Here is a 22,270-nt window from a genome sequence, read left to right on the forward strand (position 1 = left end):
AGAACAGATGCAGTGGAGTTGGAAGAAAGGTTTTGTGTCCTTACAAGAGACGGGACAGGAAGAGGGGTAATTCAGATATATTTGGGAATCAGTAGATTTGTGACAGAGGTCCATGGACACCTTTTTTCCTGAGATGGAGACAGAGAGATACAGAAAGGGGTGAGGGAGATCCAGGTGAATTTAAAGGAAGGTGTAGTTTGGCAGTGAAGTTAATGAAATTGTCAAGCTCCGCATGGGTGCAGGAGGTGGCGGAAATGCAGCCATCGAGATACTGGAGTGAAAGTCAGGGAGTGACACCTGAGTTGGATTGGAACGGAGATTGTTCTACATACTCAACAAAAAGGCAGGCACTGCTGAGGCCCATGTTTGTGCCCATGGCTACACAGTGGATCTGGAGGAAATGGGAGGAGTTGATGTAAAAGTTGCTAGGGTGAGGACAATTTCTAGCAAGTGGGGGAGAGTGTTAATAGGTAGCAAATGAATGGTTTAGTTTTCAAGAAAGAAGCAGAGGGGCCTTGCACATAAACAGTTAAGATGAAAAAGTGGAGATTTGGAATTTTTCCAGAGGTGGTGTCCTGGATGTTGATGAGAAGGTACTGGACGGAAGGAGGATTGGGGCAAAATGGTGTTGAGGAACAAGGAGATAAATTTAGTGGAACAGGAGCAGGCAGAAATAATGGGTCTATTTTGTTTGTGAATTTTGATTTGAGGCGATTAGGGGTGAATCACCCAAAGTAATGAGGTCCATCATTGTTGGGAGTTAGGTGATTTTAGTTTAGGGATAGATATGAGGGGGTGTCCAAGAGCTGATGTCTGGCCTCTGCAATGTAGAGGTCTTTTATGTTTGGAAACTATCAGGTTCAGTGGGTTCACAGAAAGACGAGTATGGACACAAGTGTTACAATCAAAGGTAACGTTATTGAACACACAGGAGACAAAAGGGAAAACGTCAAACAACACAATTACTCTACTACTAAATAACTATATAGACATTCACATCAGACCCAGGTTGGACTCTGATACTAGTGGCTTCTACACAGTATGAGACAAAAACTATAACAGTGCAAGCAGGAACATCGGGCACAAGGGACACCAATATCTATGGATGCTTACCCTACCACATTCTTCCTGCATGTGTATGCACTTCACAGACAGGGACTTTCAAACGCACTCCCGATTCCCTGTACCAATGGGGATGCAGCTCTCTGCAAACACTGATACATTGCAGTACTATGGCTCAACTCAGTGTAGTGGACACCTTACCCGTGACTTCTCCAGCAACGTTCACAGTGGTGACCTGGCATGGAGAAATGTCTGGGGCTTGGACCAAGAGGCAGAGAGAAAGAATATGGTGTGCATTGATGTTTTATACTGTTCTGAGCTGGGCATCTAGCCATTGATGACATTGAGTCATTTAAATGAGCCCATGGTAAGGTATGCACTAATGAATGGCCGGAGTCCAACCTTGATTGGCAGGTGATGCAACTTCCAAATAAGTTTCAGAAAGGGAGGTCTGTAATCCACAATGTTCCAGACAGGGAGGCCTCGTGTTCCTCCACAATCTACCTATTAGGAGGTCAGTACACCAACCACAACTGGTTGTACTTCTACCTTCACCCCATCTCCCTTGACTGCAGTTTTAACAGTGAAGTTGGGGTTGCTGTAGAGTGAGTGGAGAGCAGCACATTCAGAGGAGCTGAGCCTAGGGTGAGTGGCGTGGAGAAGCCAGGTAGTTAGTGTTCCATCAGCAATTGGAGATAAAAGGTGAAGATCAGGAAACTTGCTGGAGGAGGTTGACCAAGAGGAGAAGGACTGTTGGAGAGGGGTAAAAGGATCATAGGTGGGATTTTGAAATTCCTAGACCAAGATCTAGGCATGAAGGCGGACAAAAAGGAAAAAGAATTCAGCATCAGTATCCTATCATCTCTTGGTCTCTTCCCAGCTTCATTCTCCCTCCATGTACTGACCATCAACCTTCCTTATTTTAGTTTTGTTAAAGGGCCCTAACTCAAAACACTTCTACCTGTGGATGCTGCCTGGCCTGCTGAGTCCTCCAGCAGCTCATTGTTTGCTCAAGGTTCCAGCATCTGGAGTTCTAGTGTTTCTCCTTTGAACATCTCAATTCGAGTTCTTGTAATTGGAATCAATGGTGTAATTCTTTTTGTTACTGAACCATGTCAGTGAACAGGCGAGGAGAACACTACTGAAGATGAAAATCAATAATCCAAAACGTTAGACCAAAGTTATGCCCAAAATATTGGATTTTAGAAGGAAATGAAAATGGAAAAACTTAAGGAATTTCACAGTTTTGAAGTATCATGGGGAATGTGTTTGATTTAGAGCAGGGGTGTCAAACTCAAATTCACAGAGGGCCAAAATTAAAAACTTGGACTAAGTCGTGGGCCAAACTAAATATTTATTGAAAATTTTCAACAACATCTGCATGTTTTCTCTTCTTTCAACATATGTAATGTTAAACTTTTTCTTATTAAAATAAATGTTTAATAATAGTTTTGGTTAAACTCTTTCCAGAAGAAGCATTAACAAATGAGAAATAAAATATTCAATAAATAATATTTCTCTATAGCCTTTAAACTCCTTTTAAATGTATTTTTTTTCACAAGCCAACAAGTCAAAAAAATAACAACTTGCTTCAATGACAAACAGGTTTGTCTTTTAAAATGATGAACATATAGTCTGCCTCCCACCTGTCTTGAAAGGTCCTGTTTTCTGTCTTTCGTTTGGCCATTTTTCGTAAGGGGTTTATTACATGTGAGTTAGGCTAATGAAAGTAAAGAGAGGAGGTGGGGGCGATTAGCGGGCTGACGGGCCGGTGCCAATGCATTTGCAAAGCATTCTGGGATTTGTAGTATTAGCTGTGCATGCGCTATACTGGCACGGCAGCCAGCGGGCCAGCTCTAATACATATCTGATATGATCTTGCGGGCCAAATATAATTATATCACGGGCCAAATTTGGCCCGCGGGCCTGAGTTTGACATGTGTGATTTAGAGTAATAGCAGCTCATTAAGACATGGTAAGCATGAAGTGCATATGAAGCAAACATAAAAATTGTGCAATGCATGGGTTCAGCTATGTAATAGTGAATTTATGGTATCATAACCATCTTACAAACACAAAGCTAAATGTGAGAGGGATGTGATAATTTATAACGTATAGCTTTGTCATGCAATAATATTACAAATTTGATTTAAACTTTTTGAGGAGGTGATGGAGGTAGTTAATGAGGGTGTCGTCCACATGGACAAAGGCATTTGACAAGGTTTTTTTGTGGTAAGCTGATGCAAAATATAAAGACGCACGAGATCTATGGTGAATTGATAGTTTGGACTCACAATTGATTTGCCCATAGAAGGCAGAGGATAGTGGTAGAAGGTTGTTATTCTGCTGGAGGTCAATAAGTAGTGGATTTCCTTAGGGATCAGTGCTGGGACCCCTGTTTCTAATATGTATATATATATATATATATATGACTACTTGAATGAATAACAAGGAAGGAGGATTAGGTAAGTTTGCAGATGACACAAAGATCAGTGGAGCACGGGACAGGATAAAAAGGTGATCAAAGGATATAGCAGGATATAGATCAGTTATCTATATAAGTGACCCAGATGATAATGTGGTGAATTGGATCAGCAAGTTTGCTGATAAGACAAAGATAGGAGGCGTAGTGGACAGTGAGGAAGATTTTTAAAGCTTGTAGTGGGATCTGGACCAGATGGGAAATTAGGCCAGTAAATGCCTGATGGAACTTAATGCAGATAAGTGTGAGGTGTCGTAATTTGGAAGAAATCAGGCTAGGTTGTACACAGTAAAATGTAGGCCATTGAGGAGTGTGGAGGAGCAAAGAGATCTGGGAATGCATAGACATGGTCCCCTGAAGGTGATGTCGCATGTGGACATGGTTGTAAAGAAAGCTTTGGGCATTTTAGCCTTTATAAATCAAAATATTGAATATAGAAGTTGGGATGTTATGTTGAAGTTATTCAAGTCATTGATGAGGCCACACTTCAAATATTGTGTGCAGTTCTGGTCGCCCAGCAGCAGGAAAGAGATCAATAAAATTGAAAGAGGGCAGAGAAGATTTACAAAGATGTTGCCTGATCTTCAGAGTTGAGTTACTGGGAAAGATTAAAAAGGTTAGGACTATACTTGAACGAAGAAGAATGAGGAGAGACTTAATAGAGGTTTATAAGATTGAGGGGTATGAACAAAGTAGATGAGAGTAGGATGTTTCTACTTAGATTGGGGGAGGTAAATACGAGAGGTCATAGCTTTAGGCTGAAAGGGGAGAGGTATTAGGGGAAGGTTTTTCACTCACAGAGTGGTAGGAGAGTGAAATGAGCTGCCATCTGATGTAGTGAGTTTTAAAAATAAATTGGATAAATACACGGATAGGAGTGGCCTGAGGGGTTATGGAATGAGAGTAGGTCAGTAGGATTAGCTAGTTTTATTAGTCGGCACAGAGCAGAAGGATCAAATGGTCTGTTTTTCTGTGCTGTAATGTTGTATGGTTCTATCTTTGGCTTGGCTTCGCGGACGAGTGCAGGATGTTGCATTTTGGGAGAGAATAAATATAGTTAATATCATAGCTTCCGCAAAGAGACCACGAAAATCGATAGGGTGAAAGAGCAGGGATATGACGTGCTTGATAAGAACAATGAGTGGAAGAGTAAGGTCACTTTTGGTTAGGCCACACTTACTGTGTGCAGTTTGGGTTGCCCCACTATAGAAAGGACATGGAGGCTTTGTAAAGGATTCAGAAGAGATCTTCAAGGATGCTGCCTGGATTAGAATGTACAAGCTATGGGAGAAGTTAGATAATCTTAGGGTGTTTTCTCTGTAGCATTGGCGGCTAAGGGAAGAGTTTATAAAATTATATGAAGCATAGATAAGGTAGCCAATCAGAATCTTTACACCAGGGTAAAAATGTCAAATATTGGAGGTCATTAGAGTGAATGGAGTAAAACTTTAGGGGAGATGTGTGGAGCAAGTTCTTTTTTGTACAGAGACTGATGGATGCCTGGAACAGGTTGTCAGGAGGAGTGCTGGAAGCAGATATGAAAATAGTGCCTAAGAGGCTTCCAGATGCAAGAAATGGAGGGGTATGTATCATGTCCAAGCCGCAGAGTTTAAATTTAATTTGGCATCCGTGATAGTCCAGATTCTATCACAAATATGTATATGTATGTATGTACAGATGGTAGTGGACCCATGATTCGGAGCCGAACAGGAGCGTGGGTACAGCGTGTACAGAGCCGTTGTCATACCCACGCTCCTGTTTGGCTCCGAATCATGGGTCCTCTACCGGCGTCACCTACGGCTCCTAGAACGCTTCCATCAGCGCTATCTCCACTCCATCCTCAACATTCATTGGAATGACTTCATCACCAACATCGAAGTACTTGAGCTGGCAGAGTCCGCAAGCATCGAATCCATGCTGCTGAAGACCCAACTGCGCTGGGTGGGTCACGTCTCCAGAATGGAGGACCATCGCCTTCCCAAGATCATGTTATATGGCAAGCTCTCCACTGGCCACCGAGACAGGTGCACCAAAGTAGAGGTACAAGGACTGCTTAAAGAAATCTCTTGGTGCCTGCCACATTGACCACTGCCATGGCCTGATATCACCTCCAACCGTGCATCTTGGCGCCTTACAGTTCGGCAAGCAGCAACCTCCTTTGAAGAAGACCGCAAAGCCCACCTCACTGACAAAAGACAAAGGAGGAAAAACCCAACACCCAACCCCAACCAACCAATTTTCCCTTGCAACAGCTGCAACCGTGCCTGCCTGTCCCGCATCGGACTGGTCAGCCACAAACGAGCCTGCAGCAGACGTGGACATACCCCTTCATAAATCTTCGTCCGCGAAGCCAAGCCAAAGAACAGATGGTAGTGTAGGATGACTGTGATTGGCTGAGAGTGTAGCCACACCTACTGGCAGGTCTTAAAGGATTGCTCCTAGCCAGACCAGGTCATTCTGGACTGGTTGACCTACTTGTGATACGCTCCAGTCTTTTAGTTAATGAAAGCCTTGGTTTGGATCAACGAGTCTTTGGTTCTTTCGATGCTCACTAAAATTTTATTAACTAAAAGACTGCCGTGCTAGAGGACAACCATCGACTACTAATATTGATGACTATGGTGTCCCCGAGAGTCTACCAGAGCGTCCAGGATGCAACCACTTATGCCGCAGCCATGAAGGTGCTGGAAGGGCTCTACGAGCGACCGGTGAACAGGGTCTGTGCTCGGTACAAACTTGCTACAAGGAGGCAACAGCCCAGTGAATCCTGTAGAGCTTATATTCAAGCATTAAGGGCAATGGGCAGGTACTGTGTCTGCACAGACAAAACTGCTGTGGAGACCACAGACGATCTCATTCGGGATGCCTATGTGGCCGGGGTGAGGTGAGGCAGCGCCTGCTAGAGCACGGAGGAGAAAACCTAGAGGACGTGATCCGGATCGCAAAGACGATGGAGGCTGCGGTCTTAAGTATGGACATGTACGCTTGGGGCTGGACCCCACACTCTGATGTGAGTAGGATGCCCTCCCTCTACCCTACTACTGCTTCTACGCTGCCCGATGCAACCCCAAAGTGTTATTTCTGCGGGAGGAACAAGCACAGCAGGTCCCAGTGCCTGGCGAGAAAAGCCATGTGCCAGAAGTGGTTTAAAAATGGCTACTTTGCTGTAGTCTGTCGCTCCAAAATGGCTGCTGTCAAACACTGTCCCCATTACAAGTCTCTGCATCAGTAACCCTCGACCAGGACTTCCTCCAACCCCTCACAAAAGCAATGGAACTGATTAAAGTGCATGGACACTATGCCAATTGCTTATTTGACTCGAGGTCAACTGACAGTTTTATCCGCCCAGACCTGGCCCACCGTTGCGGACTAGCCATTCTCCCCACTGCACAGAGAATTTCACTGGCAACCAGATCGCACTTGGTCTGCGTGGCGACCTTGAAAATCCAGGACTTAAGTTCAGCCTATCATCAGCTCTCGATCCGCCAAGAAGACCGACCTTTCATGGCCTTCGAAGTGAATGGGCGGCTGTATCAATTCCTCAGGGTACCCTTTGGGGTCACAAATGGCGTCGTGGTCTTCTGGATGGTGGACCAGAACGGGCTGACTGCTACTTTCCTGTATCTGGACAATGTCACCATCTGCGTCCATGAATCAAAGGATCATGATGCCAACCTATATAATTTTTTTCAGACTGCAGTTCAGCTGAACTTGACCTACAATTTCGACAAGTGTGTCTTCCGGACCACTCAGCTCGCAATTCTGGGTTGTGTGGTGGAGAACGGGTGGTCATGCCGAACCCTGACCGCATGCATCCCCTCATGGACTTGCCACCCCCCCCGCCACACACACACACACACACACACACACACACACACACACACACACACACAGAAGGCACTCAGACACTGCCTGGGATTTTTCTCTTACTATGCCCAATGGGTTCTACACTATGCCAACAAAGGGCACGGCCATTCATCAAGACCACCTCCTTTCCCCTGTCCACCAAAGCCAGAGCGGCCTTTGACTGCATCAAATCGGACATCACTGCTCCAACACTGCACGCCATCGACGAGTCCATTCCATTCCAAGTTGAGAGCGATGCATCCGACTTTGCACTGGCAGCCACTTTGAACCAGGCCGGCCGGCCGGTAGCCTTCTTCTCCAGAACCCTCCAGGGTCCGGAGAGCCAACACTCCTCTGTCGAGAAGGAGGCCCAGACCATAGTCGAAGCAGTACGTCGTTGGAGACACTTCTTTACTGGCAGGTGCTTTACGCTGCTGACCGACCAACAGGTCTCATTCATGTTTAGCAATACCTAGCAAGGTAAGATCAAGAATGACAAAATCGCCAGGTGGAGAATCAAGCTCTCCACCTTTAATTATGACATACTGTATCGGCCTGGTAAACTCAACGACCCGCCAGATACGCTCTCCAGCGGGACTTGCGCCAACATACAACTGGGGAGGCTGAAGAGACTCCACGAGGAGCTCTGTCATCCAGGAATCACTAGGTTTGCGCACTTTGTCAAAGCTTGCAACCTGCCCAACACGGTCGAGGAGATTCATTCCATGACCCAAGCCTGCCCAGTGTGCGCTGAGTGCAAGCACCACTTCTTCCATCCAAGAACACCCATGTCATCAAAGCCACCCACCCCTTTGAGCGTCTCAGCGTAGACTTCAAAGGGCCTCTACCGTCGACCAACCGTAACACCTACATCCTTAAGGCTATCGACGAGTACTCCCATTTCCCGTTCGCTGTGCCCTGCTCGGACATGACTACCTCCTCAGTTATAGAGGCCCTGCACAGCATCTTCGCCATCTTCGGGTACCCCAGTTACATCCACGATGACTGGGGTTCCTCGTTTATGAGCGCAGAGCTGCGGCAGTACCTTCTGGAGTATTGCTTCAAGTATTGCTTCAAGCAGGACCACCAGCTATAACCCACGTGGTAAAGGGCAAGTTGAAATAGAGAATGCCACCATCTGGAATGCGGTTACGCTTGCCCTCCGATCCAAAGGTCTCCCCACCTCTCGCTGGCAGGACGTGCTCACTAGCGCCCTACACTCCATCCGCTCCCTCCTATGCACTGTGACCAATGCCACCCCCCATGAAAGGATGTTCTCTTTCCCAAGGAAATCCGAGTCGGGTATGACCATACCGGTGTACGGCGACACGACTCCGGCAACCCCAATCCTGGTGCCACGGCGGTCACGCTGGATGGTCAGGCCCCCTGACCGGTACAGCCCCTAACCTCCATCCACCCTGCGGTCGGTTCTCAAAGAAGGGGTGAATGTGATAGTACAGATTCTATCACCAATGTGTATATGTACATATGTACAGATGACTGTGACTGGCTGAGAGTGTAGCCACACCTACTGGCAGGTCTTAAAGGATTGCTCCTAGCCAGACCATGTCATTCTGGACTGGTTGACCTATTTGTGATACGCTCCAGTCTTTTAGTTAATGAAAGCCTTGGTTTGGATAAACGAGTCTTTGGTTCTTTCAACGCGCACTACAGCATCATACTCAACACAGACTTAATGGGCTGAAGGCCCTGTTCCTGTGCTGGGCTGCTCTATGTTCATATGTTAAAGAGAGGATGGAGACTTAAAATAAAATAGATTGCTTTTGGTGTTGAGTTAACTCCTGATGGGACAGCAGTAGTTTGGAAATTTAAAGTTAAAATAAATAAAGACAGAAAAAGAAGTAAAATTAGTCTACTTCAGCATTTCATAAACGACCCCTGATCCGGCTTGGGCCAGGTCCCTTACCGAGACTGTGTCCTCCTGTCCATCCGGGTACTCAACTTCGCACATCCACTAAACTGTACACCCTCTTGTTTATCATGCACAGACATACAAAAACCACCATAAAAATATTCATAATCTATAGCGCTTGCGCAACGCGCGCATGGAGAAGAACAACACGCACACCAAAGCCTTGGAAAACAAGACTGATTTATTGTCTGGCCATCACACTTGAATGGGCCACAGGCACTGACTTCAGGGCCCCGCGTCATTGGAGTGCCGGCCTGTAATTGGCCAGAGTTCCCATCTTCCCATTGTGTGGAGGACACCTTGAACAACGGCCGGTGGTACTCCCATGTCCGCACAGTCACTGCATTTGTCGGCCATTTCACGGGCTGGTCCGTGTCTCTGTGGGTGGGCCACTACAAGACCCACCCCCCCCCCAGAACCAGCAAATGGACCATTGTCCATAGCCTTGGGCGGTCTGCCCTTGCATCAAGGGGGAAGAGTGGAGTCTGGAGACTGGCTCATTACAGTCCAGATATACCGGTTTTAGGCGGTCAATGGTAAAAGACTTCTCCTTCCTGCGGTTGTCAAGGACGAAGGTGGAACCGTTGTCTCTGATGACCCTGTAGGGCCCCTCTTGGGTTGTTGTAGGGGCAAGTAATGGAAATGTCTTACTTCCAGGTACAGCGCCAATAGCTCTTGGTCAAAAGTGCTGTATTTGAACTCTGAGGTGTGCGGAGGTGCCTGTTGAAAAAGGCAGAGTTTACCACTGACCCTCAGTGATCTGTTCCAGCATGCCCCCTACTGCTGTGCTGGAGGTGTTGACTGTCAGGGGAGTAGGTGCCTCCGGTCAGGGGTGGACCAGGAGGCTGGCATTGACCACTGCAACTTTGGCATTCTTGAACTCCCTGGAAGACTCATTGTCCCAAGTAATGTCTTTTGACTTGCCTGCCATCAGCTCGAAGAGGGGACGCATGATGTGAACCTGTGGTAAAAGTTTATCATACCGGTGAATTCCTATAGCCCTTTTACCATACATGGCTTAGCAAAGTGACAAACCGCCTTGACCTTCTCAGGGAGGTGTGTTAATCCTGTGCCCCTGGAAGTCGATAGTGACCAGGCCAAATTGGCACTTTGTGGGTTTAATTGTCAGGCCAAACTTACTCAACCGGGTGCACAGTTGTGTCAGGTGGGCGATGTGGTCTTTGTGGCTGGCGATGAGGATATCATCCAAATAGATTAACATAGATGGAAGGTCCTGGCCCACTGCGTCCATCAACTGCTGAAAAGTTTGTGCCGTGTTCTTTAGACTGAAGGGACTGCAGATAAATTCAAACAAACCAAAGGGGGTTATGATTGCAGACTTGGGGTGAACTAAGATTTGGTGGTAGCCCAGATGAGGTCCACCTTGGAGAACACCCGTGCCCCACGCAGGTTGGCAGCAAAGTCTTGGATGAGGGGCATGGGATATCTGTCAGGCATGGTGGTCTCATTGAGGTGGCGGTAGTCGTCGCATGGTCTCCAACCCCCTGCTAATTTGGACACCGAGTGGAGGAGACTGTCGGAACGCTTCACAATCCCCAGCTCCTTCATTTTCTTAAACTCCTCCTTTGCTAGGTGAGCTTTTCGGAAGGGAGTTGACAAGCCCTGGCATGGAGCGGTGGGGGGGCCCTTGGTCAAAATGTGCTGCCTTACCCTGTGTTTTGGCACAGCCGCAGAGAACTGTGACGCCAAGATGTGAGCAAATTCATTGTCCGACAGAGTTTTAGATCTAGGTTTGGGGGTGGGGGGGGAGGGTAGCTTGGCTTCTCCCAGAGGCAGAGTCTGAAAAGTTCTGACGTGCACCAAGTGCCGTCCCTTAAGGTTAACAAGGAAGCAGTGGGATAAGGAAGTCGACCCCTAGGAGCGGTTACGCCATGACTGCAAGGGTGAAGGTCCACGTAAACCAGCTGCTGCAGAAACAAAGGAGCATGGTGCGGGTCCAAAAAGTCCGAATTGAGAAGCTGTTGACTGCCCTCAATGCTGGGCCCTGCTTCCAGGCATCTGTTTGTGGACCTTGCTGATGTTTTCTATGGCGGTGCTAGTGTCCTTCTTCGCTCTCCAGAGCATGTCTGCCTGGGCCGCAACCTTCCGAGGATCGCTGAAGTCCTCGTTCATGAGAAAGAGTCGAATATCCTTAGGTAACTGCTCCAGAAGGATCTGCTCAAAGTGCAGGCAAGGTTTGTGGCACTTGGTTAAAGCAAGCATCTCACTCATTATGCCAGATGGAGCTCTGTCCCCCAATCCGTCCATATGCAGCTCGTGCTGGGAGAACCCAGAAGTGTGGGTTAATAACTCTTTGAGGACTGCATATGTGCCTTGCTCCAGAGGCTGCCATAGGAAATCTATGACCCTTACCATTGTGTCCTGTTTGAGTGTGTTGTCGGCAGTGATGTGCCAAAGCTGGAACTGAGCTTTGGCCTGCTCGAACCACATGTGTGGCTGCGACACCGAAAACATTCGGATCCTAAAAGAGACCGCGCAGATGGTGGTTGGCTCCGCTTGATCTGTCATCTTCTGGTTCAATTGCCAGTTGGATCTGTCAGGGTCACCAAGGTAGCATTCGCATTACGCGAGCGTGGAGGAGAACAACATGCACACCCAAGCCTTGGAAAACGAGACTGGTTTATTGTTCTGTCTGTCACACTTATATGGGCCCCAGGCGCCGATGTCAGGGCCCATCGTCATTGGAGCGCTGGCCTGGGATTGGCCAGCGTTCCTGCCAGAGTTCCCCAACTTTCCGACATACGGAGGTCACCTGGGATAACGGTTGGTGTGACCCCGAGGTCTGCTCAGTCACTGCAATCTTCAGCCATTTTGCGGGCCGGTCCGTGTCTTCGTGCGCGGGCCGCTACAAAACCATGCTTCCACTTTTTGGAAGAGTTCAATAGGCACCCTATCCATAAGAGAGAAAAAAAAATCATCTTACTCTATTTTAATGGATATTCTGTGCTTTTAAACAATTATACCTAATTCCAGATTATCCCACAAGAATAAATAATCTCTCCACATTCACCTATTTTGATCTCTCAGGGCCTTGGACACCCAAGATTGCAGATGCTGGAATCTGGAGCAATGCACGAACTGCTGAAGATTCCTCAGCCTTGGTGCATGTTCTCCACCCTTTTCGTCAACTATCCCTCTGCTCCCACCACATATGTGAAAGAAATCTGTGGAAGCAAGAGGGATAGTTGAGATTTTGAGTCAAGATCATGCACCAGGACAGTGAGTGTGGTGGGAAGGCAGGAAGAGGTAAACGGAAGTGGTGAGACAGGAGCTCGTAGGTGAAGGTAGAACCAGGAAGGGAAGGTGATGATGAGCAAATGTAGCCAGGTCACGGGAGAAGAAGGTAGAGGTAGAAACAGAAGGTGATAAGTGGAGATCACAAAGGGCTGCAGATTCTGGAATCTGATAAGTAAGGATAAATAGAACCAGATGGATGAAGGGGAGATGGAACCAGTGATGGGCGAAGTGGGAGGTAGGAAAACAGCGTGCTGGAGGTAATGTGGGGAAAATAAGGGGGGATGATGGAAAGAAGAGGGGTGAAGGAACCTGCTTGGGCAGACAGAAAGGAACATGGTGGTGTGCAATAGCTGAAATTGGATGAACCAGGCCAATATGCAGAAAACAATCTGCTAGAGGAACACAGTGGGCTGACCAGCATCAGTGGAGAAAACAAATGGTCAATATTTTGGGTCGGAACCTTTCTTCGAGAGAGAGAAGGGAAACCTCTTACAAGTTGGGAAACACGCAATAAGAAGAATGCGGGAGCTGCTGTAACAGCAGTGCTGCCAGTGGCATTGATCTGGGGAATATGGGGAGTGGAGAAACAGCGCTTCCCTGTGGGGTCCTACCACCCAATCTGACTGCTAACAGCTCCATACCGGCTTTAAAGGAGCCAATGGTGTTCAATTTAAAATCCCACAACCATGGGATCTAGCCTGTGTTCAGCAGTGAGGGGGTTACAGACTCTAGAGAGCAGCAGACTGGCACAGGGCATCAACAGCAAGAATGAGAAGGAGAAACAGAGGATGGTGCAACAGTGGCGATCCAACGAGCTGCTCTGTGGCTGAAGAATACTCATAGGTGGTGAGCTGCTAGTGACTTGATGTCACTCGCACCAGGCTATGGACTGCTGGAGGTTGGCTCATGAGAACCAGGTGTTGGAACCAGGATTCGAGAGGGTGCTGAGGGCAAGGCAGACTCCCAAAGGGCCCTGGTCACTGAGGGCTTCCTCATCGTGTTGGAGGTTTGGATCTGGGCTTGGATTGCCGATGGTTTGAAATGAACTGGAGTGTTGTGTACCTGCAGAGGCTACGGGAATCCATGGACCCTCTGACTCTGGAGGACTCTCCTTTGCTTCTCTTTCTCTGATGGAAGGGGTGCCGGCAAAGCTAATGCAAATGGTGAATCTTTGCCTAATGGGAGACTAAAGGCAATTTTGTGTAATATTATATTTCTGTTTTATTATATGACATTGAATAGTATCTGATATGAGGTGAAACAAACCCACTATATGGTGCCACGAAAACATGGTGACCTTAGGCAGTAGCAGTTTTGGAATCAGTCATTCGCTGTAGAACAGAAGTAATAAATGTCTCCATAACTTTTCTTCAACAGGAATTCATTTTTTGAAATGTCAAGGATGTTTTATGTGACCACTTGGTGTATTGCAGACAAATTCCACAAGATTGGCCAGCTCTGCTGATATTCCACAATAATTGACCACAAAGTAATCTTCTCTGTATTGACTCGATGTGTTTCCAGAATTATTGGAGGAATTCACTCCGCTGGTGGAAAGACTAGTCCTTGATGAAAATTTTGTCGACGTAACTGAACTAGTGGAGAAGCGATTGCAACAGATTGAAAGAGGTATTATCCCTGCAGATTTTTGTGTGTCTGGTCATGTGTATGGTAACCAGGGTAAGTGCACTGCCACCACAAACTGCATTGTCCAGCTATTGATTGCTGTTCCTTCAACCTTTTGGGTCCAATTACTTCAATTTTGTCTTTGACTTTTTCTAACCTTCTACTTCTTTGTGTATTTTTTGAGATAATTTAAAATCTACCTCTCTGTCCTGTTTTGATTGGATGCCCGAATGTCTCTTTATGTTAATCAGAATCAAATTTTGTCTGATAATGTGAAGACCCCTGGGCTGTTTTACCTTATTAAAGATGCCAAATAAACACCCTGAACAACAAAGTTGTATGGTTATTTGTTTTCAACTCGTGATTGCTCATCAAAAATTGGAATAAATCCAAACATAGCATTGTGGCGGCTCACCACAAGGCAGGCAAACCGGCCCATCTTGTAAGCCACACGGCGGGACAGCCGGCCAAAATGGCACTGTCGGGAGGGCGCTTCCCTTCCTTCCAGCACGGGGCTCAGAAACCCGCACTGGGGGACCACGTGACGCCCAGGTGACGTTAGCGCCCTCCAGCGCGGTTCTCAGCCAGGTCCGGGCTGGGAGTATCAGTGCAGCCCAGCAGCCTGCAATAAACTAGTCTGCTCACTGAGCTCAACCCGTCCGGTTGTGTGTGTTATTGCAGGAGCCGTGTAGCCGCCGCTACAGCTTTTTGTTTTTCCTTTCCTACAACTGCTGCACAAAATGTTATTAAACACTTTGCAGAAAACAAGCTGTCCCACATTAAGTTGAGCGACTCAAATGCACAAAGTATTTTCTCTTAAAATCTCTCGAATCTTTTTTGTGCTTCTGCATTTAAAGAACTGATTCAAGCAGATCTGTAATTCTGTGGTCAATGGCCACCTTCTTCTTCATGGATTTATTCTTTATATGTGAGTGTTGGGTGTTGCTATTTCACAGGGAGGATGATTATTTCAACCATTTAATCTTGATACCATGTGTATTTTTCACCTTCTAATGAGTAGAAGCTGGATTTCTGGATTGATTTAGCCAACGGTCCCTGAGGGCCTTCCTAACACATTCGACAAGTGAACTGTTTTAGCACAGAGAGTAAAAGGAATGTATGAAACAGGTCCACTAATCTTAAAAGAAGAATGGGAAGCAATGTCATTGGGTTAAACAAGTATTTGCTTTAATCAAAGATTTAAAAAAAAAATCATTGGTATTCAGTGTAAGTAAAACAAAAAGTAAATAAAAAAAACAATCTGGTCGAGGAACTTGGCTGGCCAAGCAGCGTCAGCGGGAGATAAAGAATGGTCGACATTTTGGGCCGGGACAACGTTGATCATTCTTTCTCTCCCATTGATGCTGCTCTCAACCTGCTGTGCTCCTCCAACAGATGTTTTTTTTGCTCAGTATTCCAGCATCTATAGCCTCTTATGTACCGATAGGTAAATTAATATTGATAGTAGATTATTTCAGTTATGTTTGTATCTATTGAATTAAATAGTGGCAGTGTAGAGCAACTCACACCCATGAAATACAAATTTCTACAGTCTGTGGAAACTTCAGGATGCTCCCTGGACAGTCATAAATGCAGAAAGTGTGGAGGAGTTGGAGCAGCAGCTGATGTCATAATGAATATCTACAAGGTTGACCGGAAAATGACATGATTAAACAGCGTGTTGACAAAGAGGGGGTGAAGGACTGCCAGAAGACAAAAAGCTTTCATGGGTGGTTCAGGAAGCCTCTAAGATCATTCTAAGCAGTTTTTAGTTCTGCAGAGTGAAAGTAGAACCAGGACTGGAACACCGTGAGAGGCTCCACTGCATAATGGTAGAGGAGAAGTGTCAAGAAGGCAATAGTTGTCAAATATTTTCTAGTTAGGGAGGTAGAATGTGTACTGGATTAGTGGATTGCACCTCAGCAGAATGGAGATTAGTGTGGTTTCAACCAATTTGACAGAGAAATGGACACAGGAAAGAGTATTAATAAGATGCAAAAAAAAATTGAGAGAAAAAAAGAGCATCAGAATACAAAATGGAATTAAGCAAGAAATTCTGCAGATGCTGGGATTGAGTGGAATGCACCAATGTTTGAAAATAGCAGAACACATAATGGAAAGTTTTTTTTTACAAAGGGTCAGGTTACAAGAATGTACAGAAATGCTGGGTTACAGTGAACGTAGATAAAAAGAAGAAGCATATTAAACAGGATCAGTTATTTGCAGTTGCAATTAACCCCATGGGATTATGAAGTCATGTCAACAACAGACATGTGGTAATAAGTGCTAGGAATAGGTTCCAAATATTCTTTCTGACAAAATAGTCTGGAAAAATAGGGGAAAACAGCAGGGGTAGAGGCCACATTGATCAAGGAAAATATTGTAGTGTTGGAGAAGGAGAATGTTAGAACATTGAACAGTACACAGCAGGACCAGGTCCTTTGTCCATGTTGTTTGCATTGAGCATAAGATGAAGTGCTTTATTAAGGAAGAACCTGCTGGTGGAGTGTCAACAGAGGAAGATGCAGTTAATGTTCCTAGTGGGCTAAAAATTGCACCTGAAGTAGACAAATCTCCTGGTCCAGTTGACTGTATCCAAGATTGCAGAGGAAAAAGAGAGAACTTGGGCTAAATATCTATGGGCTTAGAGATGATGCCCAAGGTCAAAATAATTCCAAATATAACACCTACATTCAAAAAAGACTATAGACTTGATCTCAATAATGATAGTGAAACACAAAAGTCTGCAGATACTGCGATTGCAGTAAAAACACACAGAAATACTGGAGGAACTCAGTTGATCTTGCAGTGTTCATAGGAGCTAAAGATATATCACCAAAATGTCTTTAAAGAAAAGATCGGGTCTGAAACATCTTTACATCCTATTAGACGGTGTGAGACCGCCTGAATTCTTCCAGCATTTTTACTCAGTAAACATAGCCTCAGTGGTGGAGAAAGTTATAGAAACAATTAATTGTGAACAAAATTAGCTGTTAATTGGACAAGTGAGGATTAAGTTGAGAAAGTGTGGATTTATTAAAGGCAAACCATGCTTTTTATAATTTGATGGATTTTTTTTTTAATGAGGATTGTTGTGACTTCCAAAATAGTGCCCCATAGGTGGCTTGTCAACTATATTGAAGGATGTGGTTAAAATGGACTATATTAACATGGGAGGGGGTGTGAAATGGAGAAATTCAAGTGCATTTCTGGGATCTTGAGCAAACAGTAAAAAGCTGGAGGGACTCAACAGGACAAGCAGCATCCCTGGAGAGAAATGGTTCATCAGTGGTTCAGGTTGTGATTCTTTTTTAACAGAAAACTGAACGTAGGATGAATGGTTGTCTTTTATACAAGGGAGATGTACAGCAGTTGGTACATGAACCACAACTTTTGTAACTATTTATGTTAACAACTTGGACATGGATGAATAAGGCATAATTCCCAAATCTGCAGATGTTACATAGAATGTAGGTATAATGAAGAGTCTTTTCTTTGGCTTGGCTTCGCGGATGAAGATTTATGGAGGGGTAATGTCCACGTCAGCTGCAGACTCGTTTGTGGAAGTGTATAAATAGTCTTCAAGGAGATGTCAACAGGATGATGGGAGGGCAAATGGGTATCTAATGAAATATAATCCTATGAAGTACAGTATTATATTTTGCAGGAAGAGGCAATTTAAACACAATTCTAAAAGGCATGCAAGCACAGAGAAATCTTGGGATATATGTACCTAGTTCATTGAATGTGGCAGATCAGATTGAGAAAGTAGTAAAAGTAGCAGAATGTAGAGGCATCGGGGCAGAAGAGAAAGTTAAGCCGTAATGAACATTGAAAAACACTGGTTGGCCACAAATGGAATATTGTATTCAGTTCGAGGCACCACGTTTTGGGAAAGATGTAAAGATTTTGGAAAGGAAGTAGATGAGACTTATTGGAATGATTCCAGGCATAACATTATATAGAGAAGCTGAAATTGTTCCCCTTGGATCAGAGGGGTTTTTGAGGGGATCTGTTAAAAGTAGAGACAAAGAAGATAGAGACAAATTACCCCCATTAGTGGAAGAACTGGGGAGATATAACATGAAGGGAATCAGCAAAAGAATCAAAAGAGACATGAGGAAAAAGAAAACTTCATGATGCATTCTGTGGACATGGACTGGAATGTATTGCCAGGGGAAAATTGAATTTAAGCTTTCAGAAGGAAGCTGTACAAATATCTGAAGGAGAGAATTTGCAGGGCCATGTAAGGGAGGGCAAAGTACTATGACTAGATAGGTTGCTGTTACATGGGTCTGGCATGGACCTGGCAATCTGAATGGCCTCCTTTTAAGATGTATTTAGTCATTGATAAGCCCTACAGAGGAAACTTGACTATTTACACATATATGGTCTCAAAATTTGATCAGAATTAATTTATCCTGAAAGTGGCATACTTGGATTCATTTATTCTTGTTTAAATCAAAGCACAATCAATCTCTATAATATAATTTCAAAGGATTAGTCTATGTGCATACCCACAGGGTTACAATATAGGATTACACTTTACATAAGGTTATTGGAAATATAAGTAAATATTATTTAGTCCAGACAAATCTCTTGCTATTTATTTTTAAAGTGCAAAGAATTGCTCAAATAATTTAAATTGCCAAAAGCACAATACTTGCTCTAACTTACAGAACTTGTCCGCAAGCAAAGCTGGATTTCTAACCCCAACAAATATATTAATAAATGTTCTCAACATTTACCTGACATTAATTAAGTGCTGTACTCTCAAGTGATAAGTACTTCATGTCAGAATCAGAGAGTTATACAACACAGAAATGGGCTCTTTTACTTAATTGTGCTTACGAAGTTAGTGTCATTTGCCTGTATTTGGACCATATCTCTCCAAACCTTTCCTATTCATGTACCTGTTGAAAGTGTCTTTTAAACGATGCCTACCACTTCCTCCAAAAGCTTATTTAATTTACCCACTATTTTTTCACCTGTCAGGACCTGTTTATATTTTTCTCCTCTCATGTTAAACCTATGCTCTCTAGTTTTAGATTCCCTTAACATCGGGGAAAATACCTATTATCAATGCCCCACATGACTTTATAATGTCTCCCCTTAACCTCCACCTCTCCAGTGAAAGAAGTCCTAGCCTATCCAACCTCACTTTATAATTTAAGCTTATTGGTCCTGACAATATTTTCTTGAATCTTTTCTGCATCCTTTCCAGCTTAATGATATAGTGTTCCTCTTGCACTGAAGATTAAAACATACATTGGATATTTTTTTTAACTCTTTCATATATAACATGTGACTGTGTCAAGTGTGACAGGATATGCATCAGAACATTCATTATGGTTTCTGTCTTCAAATGGAGCCTGTTCCACATGAACTACATGCTTTCAAACTTACAGAACCCAATGCACAATGTTCTAACAAAATAAAATGGAAATTTCGGTGGAGTTTAGCAGACAATTGAAGTACTAATGGACAAAAAATAGGAATAAAACAAAGAAGGAAGGTATATTTATATTTGTGTCTTTCACAATGTGAGGACATCCCATGGATCCTGAAGTACTCCACAAGTGTAGTGACTGCAATGAATGGGGAGCAAATTACTTAAAATCCATTGAGAAAACATTTTAAGATATTTAAATGAATCAACAACCTTCGTTTTGCAGAAATGGAAGGAAAAGAAATCCACTGATGTGAATGTGATTACTATTGCCGTCCTTCACCAGCCCACTTCCTCTTAAACTCTGTGGTGTTCATTTTTAATGACTACAAGACATTTCTCCCTGTGCCGATCCTTCCTATGTCATGCTACCTGCACATTTCAAATGACAAATGACACACAGTTGTCACTTGTGGGATGCATGACCTCCACTGATATCCTGGCATGAAATGGTAAAGTTCAGTACTCTCCCCAACTGCAGATCCTGAGGGGAATTAAATTGTCACATGAAAGAAGCCTACCTACTCTCTCCACATCTTCCAAATTCCCTTCACATAGTCCACTCATAACTGCTGTTCACCCCTAATTCCTTCTTCCCAGGAGTGATTTCAGATCTTGACTCCTCACTGTTCCTGCTTATTTGGTCGAGGGATAAATTCCTCACTCACTGCTCCAAAAAAAATCAGCATAATTTTAATTTTATTTGAACCTTGAATTGGCAGTGGTAATTGTTCTTGGTTCTTTTCCCTAAGTTAAAATTCCATTGTATATGTCCCAGATAGAGCTAACAGTATGTAATTTAAAATATTCAGTAAAGCAGGAAGGATGCTAAAAGTGGTGTGGGTTACATATTTTAAGACCTATGTTACTGTAACACCATACACTTCCTCATTTTATTTACAAAGTGCAGCATTATCGAAAACTTCCTGAGTCTTTTTTCAGAAATGTACAGGTGTTACAGAGCAAGAAAATTGCTCATACTCTGTTTGCAATATTGAGTTTCAGTGAGAAATTTAAGTTAACTTCATCATTTTGTCATAAGGAATGGCAATAATACCATTATAAGTGAAGAAGATTTTGAAGCCTTGTTCATTGATTTATTTCTGTACAGCATTAAATGCAGCTGATGGAAAACATCTTCGGCTGGCTCTTGGATCACAAATTGGAGCTGAAATGCGAACAGCAATATACAAGAGGGTTAGTCTCACCAGTAGTGCAGGAATTGCACCCAATAAACTGTTGGCCAAGCTAGTTTCAGGAACATTTAAACCCAACCAGCAAACCATATTGCTTCCAGAAAGCATTCAAGACCGCATGGGGAACCTCATGCAACTCAAACAAGTACCTGGTAAGACTTTCAGGTGTTTTTGTATTCATTTGTGGGATCTGATCATTTCTATATTTTTCATCTTTGTTGTTCTTAAGAAATGACAGTGAACCACCTTCTTGATCCTTTACAATTGCATTGTAGAAGAAACCTTTGCAGTAGTTTTTCATTCTCAAAACAATACGTGGCATATTTATGAATCTCGATTCTGTGTGACTTGGAGTAAAGCCTGTAGGTTTCTATGCACTTGCAATCCTTGATCTTCTCAGTTTGTAAGATATAGTCCAAGAAATAATTGCATCTTGCACACATGTTGTCATGTCAGTAGCGACACTAGTGAATGCTTAGTTTAGTGAATGGGATGCCACTTGTTCTCTATCTGCATGTTTTACATACAGGGAATCAGTTAACAAACTAAAGTTTTAATATATGAATATTTTAATGCATATTCAGGAGGGACTGAAACCCAATGACATTTTGCAAGTACCTTTTGTAATTTCAAAATACCTTGGGATTGAATGAAGGACCCTCGAGCCTTTGCCATGCTTAAACTGAGATAACTAGAAAGCAAGACTACATATTTAATGCTGGAATATTCATCAGTTAAATTTTGTTTTTAATATTGTCTGTTTTGTTATTCTAGGTATTGGTCCTAAAACTGTCAAGCGCCTTGAGTTTTTTGGAATTCACACCATACATGCTCTACAAACATTTCCTTTGGATCTGTTAGAGAAGGATCTGGGAGTATGCACAGCTCAACGAATAAATAAACTCAGCTTTGGAGAGGATGACTCTCCTGTTATCCCCAGAGGTCCACCCCAGGTAAGTTCTTCTGCACTGCAGGTCACATGAGCAATTCTAAAACGTCTTTCAGGTGTAACATTCTTAGAAAAAAAAGATTTCTGGCCATGAAGCTTTATGTCCATCTTGCACTAACATTTCAGGAACTAGTTGTTCCTTGATTTTAGTTGTTTCTTTCACTTGTCTGAAAGTAGTAAGGCTTAATTTAAATTTGGAATAGAAGAACCTGTACATCATTGAGGAACCATCCCCAACACTTTGATAAACCAAATAGAGTACATATTGTGAAGTTTTTGCACAGGTTAATTTTTGTTTAGTAGCAGAACCAGGATTTTTTTAAATATATAATGAGACCAATGAAGGACTTAAAACCAAATTGTCATTTTTAAAAATCTTTGACAACCCTGATGGACCTCCTGCCTGCATTCCAAAATTCAGGCTTGTTGCTTTCATGCACTAGTTCTCTCTCAAATATTTACTTTTCTT

General features: G+C 43.9%; 1 protein-coding gene across 5 annotated transcripts in view; it reads left to right on the top strand.

The window, feature by feature from the left end:
* Positions 1–22,270, top strand: part of poli (polymerase (DNA directed) iota) — an 83,929-nt gene that overhangs the window by 45,959 nt on the left and 15,700 nt on the right. For 2 of the 5 annotated variants that reach the window (XM_069923912.1, XM_069923913.1), the window contains 3 exons: positions 14,106–14,261; positions 20,768–21,004; positions 21,627–21,805. In XM_069923912.1, coding sequence (XP_069780013.1) covers positions 14,106–14,261; positions 20,768–21,004; positions 21,627–21,805 — 572 coding nt within the window. The remainder of the gene's footprint in view (positions 1–14,105; positions 14,262–20,767; positions 21,005–21,626; positions 21,806–22,270) is intronic. The other 3 variants (XM_069923915.1, XM_069923916.1, XM_069923914.1) reach the window with 2 other exon arrangements.

This window comes from Narcine bancroftii, chromosome 3 (genome assembly GCF_036971445.1).
Source record: "Narcine bancroftii isolate sNarBan1 chromosome 3, sNarBan1.hap1, whole genome shotgun sequence".
Taxonomy (NCBI): Eukaryota; Metazoa; Chordata; class Chondrichthyes; order Torpediniformes; family Narcinidae; genus Narcine; species Narcine bancroftii.